This window comes from Gavia stellata, chromosome 4, assembly GCF_030936135.1.
Source record: "Gavia stellata isolate bGavSte3 chromosome 4, bGavSte3.hap2, whole genome shotgun sequence".
Taxonomy (NCBI): Eukaryota; Metazoa; Chordata; class Aves; order Gaviiformes; family Gaviidae; genus Gavia; species Gavia stellata.
Window position 1 is genome coordinate 72,215,376 of NC_082597.1, and position 18,270 is coordinate 72,233,645.

The 18,270-nt window shown below is 36.7% G+C and overlaps 1 protein-coding gene across 1 annotated transcript in view; it reads left to right on the plus strand.

The window, feature by feature from the left end:
* Nucleotides 1–18,270, plus strand: part of PIK3C2G (phosphatidylinositol-4-phosphate 3-kinase catalytic subunit type 2 gamma) — a 209,812-nt gene that overhangs the window by 128,751 nt on the left and 62,791 nt on the right. The window contains exons 20-23 of the mRNA XM_059816945.1: nucleotides 2,077–2,169; nucleotides 4,309–4,438; nucleotides 6,551–6,687; nucleotides 9,391–9,560. Coding sequence (XP_059672928.1) covers nucleotides 2,077–2,169; nucleotides 4,309–4,438; nucleotides 6,551–6,687; nucleotides 9,391–9,560 — 530 coding nt within the window. The remainder of the gene's footprint in view (nucleotides 1–2,076; nucleotides 2,170–4,308; nucleotides 4,439–6,550; nucleotides 6,688–9,390; nucleotides 9,561–18,270) is intronic.

The window sequence follows — 18,270 nt, forward strand, 5'->3', positions numbered from 1 at the left end:
TCACCTTGCATAGCAGTGGCAGCAGAGTTTTCAAATTCTGAGCAGCCTGCTCCCATCTCAGCTGCCCTGCCATGGTGTTGGGATTTGCAAGGGCACCTGGCTTCCCTGAAGCTGAGACCTGATAACCATCCTGCCCAGGTAGCTCTTGGTGTCAGGTTTTTTCTCATCTAAGACTCTCCCCTGTCATGTATGGGAGCAGCTAAAGGTCTAGAACTGTCTAGAGCTAGCTCTCTTTTTGCTGAGCTGAAACTAGGCACATGACTGAGAACTGCTAAAATATTAAATATTCACAGTAACTTACCTGTGCTATGACTCCTATTAAAAATGATGCAAGAATAAAGGAAACAACAATGTTTTTTAGTGTTACTTTACTTTACTTTGACCACAGTACTTAGACTCAGTTATTCATTGTTTAGAAATATTTTCATGAACAATATTATGCCAGGAATAAGCTGTTCCATCTCTGGAGAAGGAAAAGGTATCTAGCAGCAAGAGAAAACAAACCTGAACACCCAAATATATTACCAGTTATAGCTGCCTAATTACAGCAATTTGTGCTCTATTTTTGTTCTCTGGCTCATTATCCACAGTGGACCTGATTCTAAGAGGTGCTGATCCCTTCAATTGCCTTTGACCTGTGATTCTCCAAGTAATTGCTATTCAGCCTTGATCTTGCTGAGAACAGAGGTCTTCCAGCACCCCGCAGGCTTGGGCCAATTGTATATGATATAAGTCAGAAGAATTTGAAGCCTGCTGCTTCTTACTGCTTTCAGGCTTTCTGGAAATAATGACTAATGGGAAGGTATCTCACCATACAGTCACGCTATTTATAGTGCACCAGCTTGGCTGGACAGATATGAAATTTTAAATATAAGTATCTGAAAAAAGATTTTTTTTCATTTTTCTTATATCATTATAGGCCATTATCTTGCTATAAATATATGCAGCTTCTTGATTGAACTGTATGTCAGTATAATCATGCAAATTGGAATTTTTAAGTGCTTATAATTACCTAAATTTAGTTTATTTTGGTATCATCTATTGATTTTATTAGTAGCAAGCACTGCTCCCAGATCTGTCAGTAATGCATTATCTCACAGTAACCTTTCAAGCACTTATTGAGACATTTCAATTGGCAAAATTCCATAGGGGCTCAGGATTTCATCATCAATAATAGCTGTTGCATGTTGCAGAGGTATGGTGTGGCTAAGACAATATTTGAATGCTTGCACCATCCTTTGAGATGTTTAGAAGAAAAGCAAGAGATAGCTGTTTCTAGTAGCATTTTTGTTCAAAGTAGTCTCCATTGCACTCCACCCAGTAAGGACAGCAGTAGCTCCTGTGGGGTACTCATTATTTCTAGAAACCAGGCCATTAATTTACCATTGTCTTTGGTTGCTCTTTCGGTGGGGTTTCCCCCCCCCCTTTTTTTTAATGATGATAATAATACCACCCTAACTCACACAGGATTTGCAGCGCTTGGCTCATTAATGCTTTTTGAAGCCCTTTGAGGTCTTCAGGTGGAAGGAGCTGTAGGGCATGAGAAGTCAGAGTTTATGTTTAATTAAAATAAATTCCACATAAAATAGATTGTGATTTTCAGAATTTCCTGTATTCTCAGCTAGGGTGAGGTCACCAAAGAAAGTAGCAGGTTCTTTCCTTCCATAAAGATTGTATGATTGGGCAAATTTTTTTGAAGAAAATAATAGGACAGAAGGCTTTTCAATGCTTTGCGGATTCTTATTACATCAATCTTATGTACTTAGTCCACTCAGTCCCAGCCAAAGTTTGTCATTAATAGACCTGGGTGAAAATGAAAAACAGTTAGTATGGAAAATATTATCCATCCATATAATCTGATCATTGGGTGAAACAGCTTGTCTGGGAAAAAGAATTTCTCATTTTCCTGACCCAATTAAACAGTCAATAATATCAAGAATTATTTTATTTTTGTTGTCAGTGCTACTGAGCAATATTTAAAGATGATACCTTTTTCGGAGGTATTGTATTAGCCTGATATGTGACACTGTTGTATATGTGACACTGTTGTTCTCTCTCATCTTTTTTTCCCTGAAGTCGTGTTCATATTTTACATCCAATGCTTTTCCATTAAAAATCTCCTTCACCAATGCAATTGCTCCAAGTGGAAACATCAATGTTATTTTTAAGGTATGTTCTTCCTCTAATCTTCAGTTCCTTTTGTATGGAAAATGTTGATTTTAAATTCACCTAATTTATGTTTTAAACCTTGAGCCTGAGAATGTTTGATTTGGCTCTGCTGTTCACTTTTCCCAATTATTTTTGATACTAGAACTTTTAAGGGAATATGCTGAGGCAATGCACTGAAGTATGAACTTTTGATCAGTAGAGACTCAAACAACTTCTTGCAATTTTTTTTTCTTAGTGGAGAAAACCAGGCTAAAATATGAAGTTCATATTTTAAGCCTAGTTTATTTATCACACTAGAGTCAGAGGATGAGTCTCAGAGGAGGGATAGTTCAGAATGACTGAATCCAGTAGCCTTGTCCATATGTCTCTAGCAAACCAAAATACTGAAGTGTTAGAGACTGCATTTGCTACACAGAACTAATTCTGCCCCTATCAGCCAGCATGCGGGAGTGGGCTGAGGAAGAAGTAGGCGGAGGGAACAGCAGAGGAGCTCTGTCTCACTGGAAGTTACTTGGAGGAACTGACTCTGAAAGTAAACTCCAGTTTATTTTCCAGTAGTCACCTTCAACGCTTCAGAGTTCAGGACAGTCCTGTGTCCATCTGCAAAAGACAATACATGCAATCTAAAGTTACTTCCGAAAGAGCAAAAGTCTTCCATAACTGAAGTTCATAAAATGGCTGATGGATACAAAATGGTCAGTGTTGCCAAAAACATTATTCCTTTATCTTTTGCAGTATCATGTTCCAAACCAGAAGTCTAAAAATTGATAAAAATAAATTTAAAAAAAAAAAAAGATTTCTAGGCCATCTTGAATTAAATTGACCTTTAGAGCAGCCATGATTCTCAGGAATAGAAGTATGCTTTCCAGGCATGTTAGGGGGAGGCTAGGAACATTAAGTTTTTCTGAACATTTAGCTTCTTTTGCTATTTCATCTGAGAATCAATGTTAAATAGACAGGTTCCTACTTACTTGAGCAACTTCAGCAACTGCCTGCACATGTGGCATTTGAACACTTGTGCTGGTTTTACCTAGACAGTATTTTCCCTCCTCAGTAACGTTAAACAACCAACCAACTGTCCAGTTGCTGTAGAAGTATTATAGCTGACATCACCTTCACCTGTCAGTAAACCATTGTGTTAAAGTATCTTTTACTTGTACTATAGTTCCATTGTTTGTTCATGATGGATAATGCATACGTAAAATGATAAGCACTGATATCATACGAAATTATCTACTGACTCTATATATGAGGGAAGGAGGGAAGATAAGTGGAGGGAATAAGATTTTTCTCAGGTTTAGGTACTAAGAAGAATTAATTGGAGTTAAGATTACCTTTAAATGAAAGAAAAACATATTTTGATTATTTTTTCAAGAGTAACTTATGTCTCCCCAAGTAAATACTGTAAATTGGAATGCTTATACAAAAAGAATGTAATAAAAGAATAAAGCACTTAAAAATACCCGTAAAAGTCATATGTATTTTAGATGAGGTGGGGAGGAGGAAACAAAAAAAGCAGGGCTTTTGTTTTCACAGGCCATTTACTCAGCCATGGTTGAAGATAATATCTTCATTACCTCTTGTGGCTACAATTAAAGCCCCGTTTCACTAAGATTGTTGTTTGACCGACTCCATGGGGAGAGCAGTCAACACTGCATTACTGTTTGAAACTGAATATGAATCGTGTCATGGATAAAATATAAATTAATGATAAAATTCCCCTTCAGCCTGCTGCAAATACCAAGTTTTGAAGCTTAACATTAGACAAATGCTGTCATTTGTGAAAAGGGATCTAGCACTAGGTAGACTTTAAAATGTAACTAAATATGGATCCTACCTCCGGATTAAATTTTTGAACTCTAATAATTGCAGAGGAGTAATAAGCAGAAAGGCTGCAGTTAATCAGGGAGCGTTTGTTACCATCTCAGTGGCTGCCAAAACTGTTTCTGCCTATGTGTGCCGTTTACACTGTCCTCTTCTGACACAGAAAGATAAGTAGCAACTTTGAAGAAAAACAAGAGGGATTTACTGTAAAATGAAAATAGCTATTTTGGTGATGAAGAAAATCCAAATGAAATAGGAAGTTATTTCTATCTGGTATTGAAGGAAAAACCTGGATTTCTTGTGCAATTTTCACAGATAGGTGATGATCTACGTCAAGATATGCTGGTTCTGCAAATGATTCGAGTGATGGACAGCATTTGGCTCCAAGAGGGACTGGATATGCAAATGATCATTTATAGGTGTTTATCTACAGGAAAAGGCCAAGGTCAGTTTTACATTATGAAAGTTACCTGTATTACATTATTCATATCTCATGTAAACAGCAGTGTACAAAAATATTCCCTTTAAATTTTATTTTTATGGGTGTCTTATTTATCTTCCCCCTTAAAGAAAAAAAATTGCTCAGAATTTCTGTTACTCAGGCCCTAAGTTGTATACTTGTCTACTCCTGAATGTTCATTTTATTTATTCATTCTGCCTCTCCAGAATAAGTGCAACCAAACTCATTGAATTTTGTAGCAAATTAGGCTAGAATTTTCCAAAAGCCTCAACAGCATCAGTTTACACCAGATTCTTAAAAGTAACTTCACACATCAAAAAGAGAGCTTTGGAGAAAATTGGCCAAGCTACTAAGGTTTTAATCCAGTGTGATCCTGCATGGATGCTTAAATGAACCTAGATGCATATGGCAACAGAAAGCACCTGTAGACAAGTGATGACAGCTTTGCAGCATTGATTTTGAAATATTACTCGTGGGATTTATGCTGCTTAGGACAGGCCTGACTCATCTGAAAGCTTTATTTCTCTTTTATGGTTGTTATAGTAAGGCTGTAGCAGGGATACCAATTGCTTGCTAAAGAAATTTACTGACAGCAATAAGCTTACTATATTTTACTGACTCTCCAAATCTTTTACTGAAGATAATCCTTGCACAAATAGAAGCCTGATGTATCCAGATTACCTGCTATATAAAAACTACAACAACAAAAACAAAAAAAAAAAAAAAAAAATCACTGCTTTCTGAGCCACAAAGAGGAAATGAGAAAGGATGAATGATCTGAAGGAGCTAGGAGAAAGTATAGATGAGTTCAGACACATGGCAGGTGGTTAAGGTGACCTGAAAGAGACTTCTCCCTTCTTTGTAGGGGTAGGAGTCAAAGCTTGAAGGCTTCTGCTTACAAAGGCAGATAATACAAGAATACCATTTCTGAACATAATATTACAGTCTCTCTTATACACTGACACTTAATCTGATTTTTGCCAAGAATGATACAGGGATCATCTGCAAATAATATTCTCTGCCTGACAGTCTCTTCCTTTCAACACCACAGCAGCAGAAAACCTCTTGGTGTCTGATAGATTTTCCTCACAATGTCTTTCCTTATGAGTTACAGAAGTGTTACTATAATTGATTTACAGTTAATGAGTAAGGATAAAAGGACCAAGTGACATGCCTGTGGCCCACACAGGTCATGTGCTAAAGTGCCTTGTGGACCCAGGTCTTCCAAGTCCTAGGCTAACGGCTTGCTCCATGGGGAAATAGGAGATGATAATTTCATAGACATGGGAACACGGAATTCACTTTTCATAGAAATGTGAAAAGCAGATAAAGCACTGGTAGGATCTCACTTTTCAGGCAAGGTATAGTAGAGGAGCCTGTCACCAACTGAAATTATTAGAGGAAGCCCTTCCTGTAATGCAGAGTTGCGGGATGACATGCCAGGGGACCACACACAGGGACAGGGACAAGAAGGCTGGCAAGCCGGGTCTCAGTTCCAAGAAAGGATTTAAGTGCATGCAGTAGAGGCAGAGGATTCAAGTGAAGCATTGCAAAATGCTTGGCTTCTCTCTGCACTTCAAAGTCCCAGTTTATGTCATCCTGGATCAGACTAATTTCTGCACTATCTAGTATCCTTTCTCCCAGCTGTGATCAGCATCACATACTGCAGAAAAATTTGTGTGGTATTCTTGACAATAAACACGTATGAAATAACTTTATATTTCATAGTAAATATCTGATCCTATTTTTTATAGATTTTTGTTGTTTGTATACATATTCTACCCACTTTGAATGCTGTTAAATTGTTGGTCTTGTTGATACCTTGAGGCAGTTATTTGCACAATATTGTTATTGGTGTTTTTATTTCTCATTTGCAGAACTGCCACTTTTTACTAAGTGTCCTTTGGTTTTTGTGTCCAGAGAGAAAGAGAAAAACAATCCTGATCTATATTTTCTATTGCATTCATTATTTTATAAGCTTTTTAACATGTATTTTTTCTGCATGGAATAATCCAACAATAGGTGATATGCCTTGATGGTCTTCATGTCTTTTTAAAGTTGAAGGGTTTTCATGTGAACTCTCTTCTGTCTGATTAGGATTGATACAGATGGTGCCAGATGCTACCACACTAGCGAAGATCCACAGGGAGTCTGGTCTCATAGGACCATTGAAAGAAAACACAATTAAAAAATGGTTCCGTCATCACCATCCTCTGGAATCCAGTTACCAAGAGGTAACATCATAATGAAGTTTATTATACATTTCATGTTTTACCATGGGAAAAAAGAAACCAAATGGCAGTAAGCAGCAAAACCAAATGATTCAGACACAATACAAACAAGTCATATGCATAGAAGCCAGGGAATTGACATAAATGCCACTCTCTTTCTAAGGAGATATTGTTCTGGATCAGGTGCATTGTAATACATTTTCTATAAAAATGTGTCACAGATGTGTTTTGAAATTTAGTAGTAAAGTGAAGAGAAGCTGAAGTAGAAATTAAGTATTGAACTCAAAACCATTTTTTTTTAGGTCACTTCTTTAAATACTTTATTTTATATAAACCATGCAAAGTCTCGGTGGATTTCCTGTATTTGGAAATGACCATGTCAATACCCACAGTTTTAGAAAGCTGTTGTATCAAAACTACCTAGTCATATGATACATAAGATCATTCTTTTCATTTCACATTGTGGGGTCCCATGTAATGCATCTGATTTTATGAAACTAGCCATTATGCATGAGCCAAAAAATTGGAAATTTTATTTATAGAAGCAGAAGTTTCCCAAGGAACTCTTTCTATTCATTCTTTGTTGTCTGAGCATGTTCTGAGGCCCATGAAAAACCTTTTAATGTTTATGTTGCTGGGACAATTTTTAGAACCTTACTCCTTGCCCACAGTAGATTAGTAGCCAAAATTTTAAATTTAAAGGGGAGCTTTGAGTGTTTACCACTCTGAAAATGAAGTGCTTTTATAACAGTTTATTAGTAGATGTATAGCATAAATATATTTGATAAACTTTAGTGATTTTGTAATTATTCCATAGGTGTTTGTTCATCCATATTTTCAGTAAGAGCACTTGAATTCCTAGTATATCATCTTGATTCAATTAAACAGGAACAATCTCTATAGAATTATTTTTTTACAAGTTTGTATGTTTACAGTGTTATGGTAGAAGTGCAGCCAACATTTCAATTGAAAAGTGAGATACTATTAGTTATTTATTGAAAACCTAATCTCTTGCTGCTGCTGCTGTTTGTAAAAAGTACCATTAATGTGGAATATTCTAAAACCAATTTCTATGCATTTTCTTTCAATTTTTTAAACATATGAAATACAGTCAGATCTGATTGCGTAGGGCATGCATAAAATTACTACTCTACATTCACCTTGCACTCGCTGGTGAATGAACCTTTCTCTTTTACTCCTTTAATAATTTTTTACTTATACAATACTGTTTCTAAGGTGCTCAGAAAACTCATGCAGAATAAGATTTAATATCCTCATTTTACAGTTGGGTGAACAAAATCACAGAAAGCTTCGGTGTTTTATCCAAGGTCATCGAAGTAAGTAGTACAGTTAGACATAAAATTCACCAAACTCTTGTGCTTTGGCCCAGGTCTTCCAAAGTGCTGTCATCCGTCTCAACCATTGCAGATGGCACCCTGCATCTACAGGGAAATCCTCAATGCCTGAGTAATGATTTACCTTGGCTAACGTAGGTTTTGTCCAAAAATGTTATGATCACAGATTAGGATTGTTTGGGTTTCTATATAAATTAATCACATTGTGATTGAGATTCATGGGAGATTAAGATTTCTGAATAAGAACTGCATTTTCAGTTCTTAAACTGTAGTAGGCAAGATTAAAAAAAGCCAAAGCTATTCCTTATGCTCTGGGGTAGAAGAGTGATCACCACCTGAATCAAGAATAACTCTCCCCTGAAAGAGGACACTGAATTTGTGTGTTGTGAAAGAGGTTGGGTAGATTCTTCTACTAGGAGAAGTCACAGTTTTTAAATACTTCACGCTGAAGTTAGCAGAAAACTTGGAATCCACCTATGAGTGTCTGGTGAGCAGATCATTAGTTTGTACATTTTCCTACGTCTGCCATGGGCACATTTTTAGCGAAGAGCAATGTCACAATATAATATTTTGAGGAGATTCATGAGATAGGTCTGAATTAGCCAGTCTACTTACACAAAGCAGGCTAACCGTGAAAGTACACATCTCCACCACGTAAAAGAGCATCAAACGAGTAGGCTACATTAAACACAACTGCTAGATTGGTTTTTGGTTTAATCACTCTTGGGTGTCTCTGCATAACACTAGGTTTGATCCCATAGTCTATTCAGATTTGCAGATGATATGAGCAGAAAACAATTTAGCCTGCCTTTGTCTCAGTTCATTTCTGTAAAATGGGGATTAATACTTTGGGCTGGAATATTGAGACTTGATTAATTAGGATTTGAGAAAGGCAATTGAGTTCTGGAGAAAAAAAAGACCCATGTAGGTACAGAACAGTACAGTGGGTGTAAAATAACCTTTCTTTGCAAAGCAAATGATTAAATTTGTGGATTTCCAACTAATTTCAATTGTTTTTGCAATATACATGCAGGCTATTGAACAAAAAATGTCAACTTCCTGCCAAGAAGCTTGCTTTTTTTGGGTATGCTTCACCTTAGAAGTTTTCCATAGAATTCCAAGTATCTGTAAAACACAAGGTGAAAACCTCATGCATAAAATTGTTCTTGCATTGTAACTTTGAAATTTGTGTATTACTTGTTTGAGTACCATTCCTACAAACCCCTGTCTGTTAAAATTTTAGCAACATGCATAGCATTTGTAGAACTACAATTTTTTGGTTTTCTTGTTAGTGTCACAAACAAGTATGTCTCTGTATATTTCCAGTAAGTGCTTTTGTTTTACTAACTAGGCAATAAGGAATTTCTTTTATTCTTGCGCTGGCTGGTGCGTTGTTACCTTCATTCTGGGAGTCTGTGATCGACACAGTGACAACATAATGCTGACAAATGCTGGACACATGTTCCATATAGATTTTGGAAGATTTTTAGGTCACGCACAGACATTTGGAAGCATAAGAAGGTTAGTATCTCTAGTAACTCAGATATTAAACTTTAAAGCAGTGTTCTGAAATTTCACACTCTTATCAACACCCATGGGAAAAATAGAAATGAGATCATGCTCTTTTTCCTTTCTGAATTTTCCAAAACAACATCTTTTCATTGTTCACAAAACCTCTAAAAAATATAGGAATGACTGGAAAAGGAATTATAATGAGATGTTGGAGATCCCCTTTCAGTCTAAAAAAAACCCTAAATCCTTGTTTGGTCAGAGATTTGAATGATGCAGTTCAGTAGTGACCAGAACAGTAGACTGGCCTATGACAAAAGCATTCTGATGTCCCTTGTTTTTTTCTAACAGAGGAGCTTTCCTATAATGGATCCAAAACCATAGATGTATCTAATTGACCACTTTCTTACCATATTCAGAGAAGAAACCAAATTTTCCAAATAGACGTGGAGAATAATTACATTATGCCTCTGTGGGTAAAATTGTGAACCTTTTCATTATCTTTGAAGTTTTACATCTAACCACACTGAGCTCAGGGGCTGTTTGGCAAATGTCTGATCTTACCTAAACAAGACTTCTGTGTTTGTATATATCTGTGATGTAACTATCCCATGATAAAGATAAATAAAATAGTGTGATCATGTATTCTAGTTCCTAATGTGAGCATACTATGGAGGAATGAATTGGGATGGAATAAGAATAGATAGGATAATGCCAGTATGTACAAAACACAAATAAGCTGTTATAGCAGAGAATGGATAAATGATCCCTAGTACTGACAAGATGAGTAATTGTGTGTGTGTGTCTGTGTGTCTTTCCTCCATGTTTCCTACTAATTTCCAGAACTTGTCTCAGAATTAAGTTTGAGCTAATTATGCCTTTTTTTTTTTTTTTTTAACCTGGCCTTTGACTATTCTAGACTATCTCAGTGTGTTAAACAGAAATAACAGCGTGGGTGTATTGATATGAGGGAAGCTGATGGAGCTAATAAGTAGTTCTAAGCCAGGCAGTCAAAAGATTTAGTTGCAGTGCTCAGAATTATCATCAGTCATTCAAGATATGCTCCCTTAATCCTACTTATTTGCTGTGGAAAGAATAAAGCAGAACAGAGTAATAAAAAAAAGATACTCATGCACACTCTGAGTCAAGTGTTGCATCCCTCACTCCAGCAAATTTTCTTTTGGAGTCTAACAGGAATTTCCTTGAGCGGTAATTTTACATGAGAAAAGAATTATCTAGTTTGAACAACAGGATGAAGCAAATATAGGGGCAGACACAACAACCATATTTAAACAGAAATCGTACAATAGCAATAATAAAAATAAATGTTAATTTTACTGTTTTACAACTCAGTCATACTACAACTTCTTACAAAGTCTAATAAAGTGACTTAAAATATAGTCACTTCCATAAACAGCAGCCATTTTCCCCCGTTTCTTCATGCAGTATATTGCTTTTAAACTATAAAATAAAATAATACATTTTAGGACCTCCATTCATGGAATGCCATCGTGATTCTTTAGTAAAACTAGGACTCACACTTAACAGTAGGTTGTGAACATCATGGGATAATGGTTGTCTTCCTCATACCTACATGCAGCTGAGCAGATACAGTATTAATGACTGTAGTTCTCATGAGATGTATGCACCTTCATGAAATGTAACATATTATTTGTAACACAGGAACACAGGGATATCACATTTCTACTTTTGAAACCCTCAGTGCCATCTGTATCTACTCATTCCCACAAGGCAAGTCCTGAAATGGGTTTAGCCTCTGGTTTCTTTAACAGTTCTTTATATTAGATTTTTATTTGAGTTCTTATTAGATTTTTATTTAAGTTCTTACTGGATTTTTATTTGAATTATTTGCAGCCCCAGTGATATCATACCCCTAAAATAACGTTGATAAAACAGCAGCACAATGCTTTCAAATCTTTAGAATTATTAGTGCTAACTGTTAGGGTTTTGTATAGTAAATGCTATACACATACTTGTGAAGTTCTATAGGTGGCTTTAAAGAATGAAAAGTATCTGATACAAATCCCTATACATGCAACTGGTCTTTACACACATCACACGAACAAACCTTTTTTTTTTAAATTGAATCTATGCAAATGAATGAAGGCTTATAGAAAAGGAGTCCCTGTGTGAACTGCTTAAAATATTCATCACTTTCAGAATTTAGGAAGATAACTTGCTTGCACAGCTGTCCATTTTCTGTTCTCAGGGAGTGCTTTTTGCTATTAACAAACTCTTATTCCTCACAAAGCTTCATGAGGATAGGTCCTCTCCAGTGTTCTGCATATGGAGCATTTCTTCTGATGTAAGTAAAGTGAAGGGCATACATGGCAGCTTTGAGAATTGTGTGCTGTCATGGCATGGGCTGCAGTTCTTTCTGTCAAATCCAATACGAGTCTTCAGAGAACCCTTTGAAGCTGATAGGATTCATGCAGTCGTGTTCACTTTTGCATTCATGATTGTATAAGACCCCAACAAGAGATTAGTTAACTTCTCTAATTCCTGCCCTCATCTTTAAATGATGTCCAATAAATCTGCTCATTTTTGAGTATAAGGCACAAACCAGTAGCTCAGCTGTTACCAATTTCAGTGGGAAGAGGAATGAGGAACTTTCTGTCTTTTCCAATTCCATGTACCTTCACAGTGCAGCAAATATGTTAAATAGTACTAATAACCTGTCTTTACTTGGGCCTAGGAACTAATGTTTCAGAAGTATTGGAGAGAGACATATGATGTGTCTAACCAATAGCATCAGAACAGAGCTTGGCAGAAGAATTATTCCCAAAGTCCCACAGGGAACTTTCCTACTGAAACATAAGATTTCATTATTGGTGTTTTGTTTTTTTTTTTTTGAAGTCATACTAGATGAGACATTTTGTTAGTAGTAATAAAATAATACTCCTTTCATTCTCTAATTCAGCTGCCACATTTGAGCCTACATTCCCCTAAAGCAGTGTATTCTGCAGGTACACTTCTAACTGTATGAAGAAATGTTTCTCGTTTAATTTCATATAACCATCCTAATCTTTATCTACCAAGTATTCTGTGGCAATCATCTTAGACTCACGCTGACTGAAATAGGTGTAATATTATCCAGGTAATCATATGGGACTAGGTCAGTCATCAAATGGTATGGAAGAAGGTGTCTGGCTCATGGTTGTACTTGCCATGCTTTCTTTGCTTTTGTTTTCTTCTTTTCAGTTCTGACCAGTTTCTTTTGAACATTTCTTCTTGGTGAATTAAGCAATAAGAGAGTCATTTAAATCCTGTGCTAACTGAACTAATCCTAACTTCAGCAGTCTCATCCTGTCCACTACCAGTCACTTCCAGCACTGTCATCTGTATTTTTACAGTCAATGATGTGTAGTCTGAAACCTGATGGGAAGTTACGGAGTAGTCCAGCTCATGGCACACTGTATATTCACCTTTTGATAACCTAGGTGTCCATTCTTTCTTTTAAATACCCAGTCATCCTGATTATCTGCAACACTCACTGGCCTTTCTTTTCCCTGATCTAAATCACAGAGACCCTCTTGTCTCTTTGCCAAACTAATCCCATGTCTTGGCGTGGTTTTCCCAGAAGTTAAATCTGCTAAATTGGTTTTCTTTTACAAAGTTAATTACTAGACACATCCTAACTATTCCATTGGGAAATTCCAGTTTATTAAAGGAAGTTTCAAAAATATGGGAAAATTACGTTTCCCACACTTTCTTCCTATGTCAGTGCTTTCCTATTCTGAAAAGCACTTAACAAAGTCTGAGCATATAGAAAAGTCAAGTCCCTCTTTTTATTTTAAAAGTAACGCATTTCGGTTTTAGTGTTAATAACCTAAAATGAGTGTTACTATCTCACTGGAAGTGTTTCTTTGAAAAAATGCATTCTTTTCAGGTATTTCTTTCTAAAACAGAAAAGTTGGCATACAGTCAAGGAAAAATAAGTTGTATCTACATTTTTTGACTACATTGTATCTGCATGTGTTCCATATTTTTCCTAAAAATAGGGAAAAGTGATGAAGAAGGATGATAGCGATTTGAGAATTTCACATTTTGCTTTTTTCTTTTTGCCTTTTAAAAATTTTATTTAGGGTACTTATCAAAGGAAGAATCTAAAACTTGAAAGTAGAAACTTAAAGTATAAACACTTTTAATTTTCTAAATTTGTGCATGAAAACTGTTGGACTAACCTGTATTACCTGCTTACCTGCTTACCTGTATTACCTGAAATAGGCATAAATATGCCTATTTATTAATTAATTTTCTGCAGTTTAAATTCATTTTTCTGACATGAGTCTGGAGTTATTAGTTTATGTGAACTGGTAACTCCTAATTCTTTGCCACTATCCACTTTCAGCACTTCCTGTATGCCAACCTCCAAAAATCTCTGACTGAAATACTGGAAAGATTTAATCTCATGACTTAAAGCACCTTCATAGCCCCAGTGATCTTAATAAGATTATACAGATGTTTAAGATAGTCATACACATAAGTCTTTGCATAAAGACTGAAAGGTGAAATATGCGTAAAGACCTTAAGGTGAAACAATGTCACCTCCAAGGTCATAAGGCCTAAAGGGCCTTGAATTTATGAGGCAAGAAGTCCATCACTTCTGAAAGTCAGGTGTCTCTAATTGTCCCAAATTAAACACCAAATGCACAAGTCAAGTCTGAGAACATATGAGCAGCACAAGTTACAGTTGTGAGTTTCAGGTGCACTTCTGTTATCTTTGTCTGCCTTGAAGAGTAGGTGTTTATTGTTTCTGTTTTGATGCTTTCTCTAATTATGGAGCTTGGATAGTAGTTTGCCCTTTACCATTGGTTATTTATTTTCAGTAATAGCTGCTTGTGGAGGGCATTCAACTAAACCTTTTTGAAATCAGAGTAAATTATGTTCACTGTCCACTTTATAGCCTTAATTTTTTTGGTTATCCTTTTCAAAGTACCCAGACAGTTAAGGGAGGCACTGTTTTTCCCATTCAGTATTTGACCCTATCCAGTACATCCAAGTGCATTGTTCTTCTGCTGAATTGAGTTTCCTGGAACCCAGTTCTCATCTGCCACAACTCTCAGTATCCTTCTTGGCTTTTCATTCAGTTCAAGCATGGCATAAACTGCTTTCCTATCTTCAGGAACAGCCGCTTTCTTGAAGGAGTTATGTATTCTAGTTAACAATTATCTGGGCTAGAGAAATTGTTTGATGCCTTCAGAGCCACCAATGGAATTTCCTCCACTTAGGGAGATATACTGCATGAGTTATTCAAGTGACTCCCTATCAGCTTCCTCCTTCAGAGATTTCTTCCTGCCCTCTCCCCTTCTCTCCTTCTCTTTCTGTTAGTCACCCCATGATTTTTTGTAGAATGTGACTCTAGAGACAGGAAGTTTAACAATAAAACAGAGATAAAAGGGGAAAAAGACATCATGTTCACTGTCCATTGTGATTCTATGATTTAATTTGTTATCCTTTTCAAAGTATAAGTGTTTACAGAGACATATATTTTCTTTTTCCTGCTCCTGTCAGAAACATTTTACTGTGTCATCTCTTTCTCCAAAAGCTTTCTATACACACCTTTTTATGTTCAGGGGGAGCTGTTCTCACACACAGTCAATTATATATCAAGCACTTTTAAATTAATCTCTGTTGCTTGGTCTTGGTATCTTTTTCAGCTTGTTCTGCACACTATGCCCTTGTCCTTCATCCTTAACTGGAAAGCATACTGATATATTTAATTAATGTAGGATTTCATCCCCTGCCCTAAGGAATTTCTGTGCAATTCAACTTCTTCATCACTGGTTTATTTCTCTATTTTGGCTGGTGATATACAAAAGTCCTGCAACAGTCTACTACTGTTTTTTCCAAATAGCTATCTCATACTGAAAAGACCTGTTAGCTGAATATTTGGTAAGTATGGGATATAAGCCCACTTGTTCTATTTATTTTAAGGCAACTTTTAGGTCTGAGTTTTAAAATCTTTTTTTCAGTACTGAGGGTCAGTCAGAACAAAAAAAGCAGTTGTCCAACAATCTGTATTAACAAGAGGAATTGCTCCAGTCTCCTCGTGAATTAACTCTCAAGTGTTTTTTCAACAGGGTTAGTAATAAACTCCTAACAAAGCTGGAAAATTTGATAGTCTTAGAAAATCATATAAGGCATCAGGAATGCTATACTGAACACTTTCAAATATAGGTATTGAACATGATTTAAATCCACCTTAACATTGCTATGCAGTCTGGTTGCTGGTGACTCTGAGTGCGGGCTGCTTTATATGTGTCTATCTGAAAATAGGATCCTAACTCAGCTTAGAAGGTGCCTGATCTGGACATAGTAGTGCTTTTTAACCAGTCAATATGAGATGCACGTGGTTGCAACGGGACAATGTCTGAAACTATTAAAGACATGTACGTTCTTAAAGCAGAGTACATCTTCTTTCAGGGAGGATCCTTTTCGGATTCTTCCAAAATATACAAGCAGCTGACTGTATAAAGTGGTTGAAATTCTGTGACATAAGTGAATAAATTCTGTGGTCAGACTGCAGAATAACTAGTGATCACAGCAGAGACTGGGGCAATGCAGCCATAGTGAAAACCATCAAGAGATGCCTCGAATGAGTTTCTGCTTTCCCATCACGAGTCTCGCCAGTTTTCTTGTTACAAGGTAAGGTTCCAGATGAGTCCCGGTAGCAATACACACTGCAAATACTAGGTCTACGCTAAGAACTGTAACCGTGTCTAACCTCAGCTGTAAACGTTTGTGTTAGCTATACTGTCAATTAGCATAGTAATCCTATGGGACCAAGTGTAATCAATTTCCATGATTTACAAACTCACTAACTTCATTTGGCTCACAATGAAAAGGATTTTAGTTAAGACACATTCCCTTGCACTTTGCACAGGCAAAGAGGCGCAAATAAATACTTACTATGGCTCAGTTTACGTGGGGAAATGAGATGTTAACAGAGTGATGAATCAGAGCCCTTAGCTTGGGGGAGGGTTATAGCTTGTTTTCTACCGTATCCATTAAGCATGATTAAATCTCAATGCAACCAGTTCAATTAATGACAAAAACAGATAACTCTTCCAGAATAGGCCAGTCCAATGTGTGAAGTATTTCTTTTACTGCAGATCAAAATAGCAGGTATGTCCAACACAGTGATTTTACTGGAAAGCTAACATTAAGGCTCTGATAGTGAAAGATAATTATAATAACAAAGTTGATATACATATAAGAAGAACTAACTTAATAAACAAATAAGCCCATAATGGTTTAAGAACTGTCCTCAGTTATCTAAGGAATTCAGGAGATTCTTTCTAGTTTGATGTTGCTACCTGTAATGATAGATGTTAATATAAAAATAATGTAGGTAAAACTGTAATCAGAAATGAGATTTCAATTTTGTAGTTAGAAAACTTTTTATGCATTAGGTATCTCAAACTTTTTATGCATTAGATATCTCAAACAGAAATGGCAAACAATAGAGTTAAAACCATGTTATCTGGTATAGACTTCACTTCTGGTCATTTGCTTGAAGAATGTAGGTCAAAAATATTAGATGCATGTTTTGAATGTCCAGGCCAAGTAGTTTACCTGAGCCAAGGATGCTCAGGACATTCAGGAATCTTTCTGTGTAAGTATGAAGGGGATAAAGTCGACACTAAATTCAGACCAGTTTACTGAGGGCTATGTCCAGCTGAATCTTGAAAACCTCCCAGGATAACTTCCCCAGGCAACTTGTTTCAATATTTAATTATCCTCATAGTGAAGGGTTTTTTTCCTATGGCCAGTCAGAACCTCAGCTGTTTCAATTTTCTCTCTTATTCTTGCCTGGATCCCTCTGTTTCAAAACCTCCTATAGATACTAGAAGATTGCTGTTTGGTCTTCTGAAAACCTTCTCATCTCCTGGGTAAACAAGCCCACCTTCCTCAGCCTCACTTCATAGGCAAGTGCTCTAGCTCCCAAACATCTTGGTGGCCCTCTCCTGAACTTACTCCAGTTTAGCGGTATCTTTCCTGTTTTGGCAGGATATGAACTAACAAGTGCTAAGTAAAGAGCATCTACTGGCTACTCTCCCATGAATTAAGCCCAGGATGCTGTTAGCCTTCATCACTTCCAGGGCTCATACTTGGCTTACCACTGGCTCATGCCCAGCTTGCTGCCCACCACCTGGGGGGCCTTGTTGGTGAAGATTGAAGCAAAGAAGGCAATGAGTACCTCAGCCTTGTCTGCGCTCCCATGTCACTAAATAACCAATCGGCAGCAGGTCCGCATTTTCTTTGTTCATCCTTTTAGTGTATCAGTAGGACTTCTTGTAGTGCTTCATGTCCACCACCAATTTTAGTTCTAGTTGAGTTTTGTCTTTCCTAGCACCATTTCTGCATGACCAGGCAGAGTTTCTATATTTCTCCTTTGTAGCCAGTCCTTACTTCCACTTCCTAGGTATGTCCTTTTTGCCTTGAAGCTTAGTCACGAGTTCCCTGTTTGGGCAAGTGACTCTCCATCTGTCTGTTACTGGAAATAAAAGCTATTGAGAATACAATTGAGAGTAAATCCCTCAGGATAAATAAATTCTGGTTTTTTGGAAAGCTCTTGCAAATTTGCTAATTCACTTCTTTCTTCTACTCCTTTTTATAGCATTGTAGCTACTTTTTGGCAACTGGAATGTAGATGGTCATTTTATTTAGACATGGATGGATGTACATCAGGTCTGGG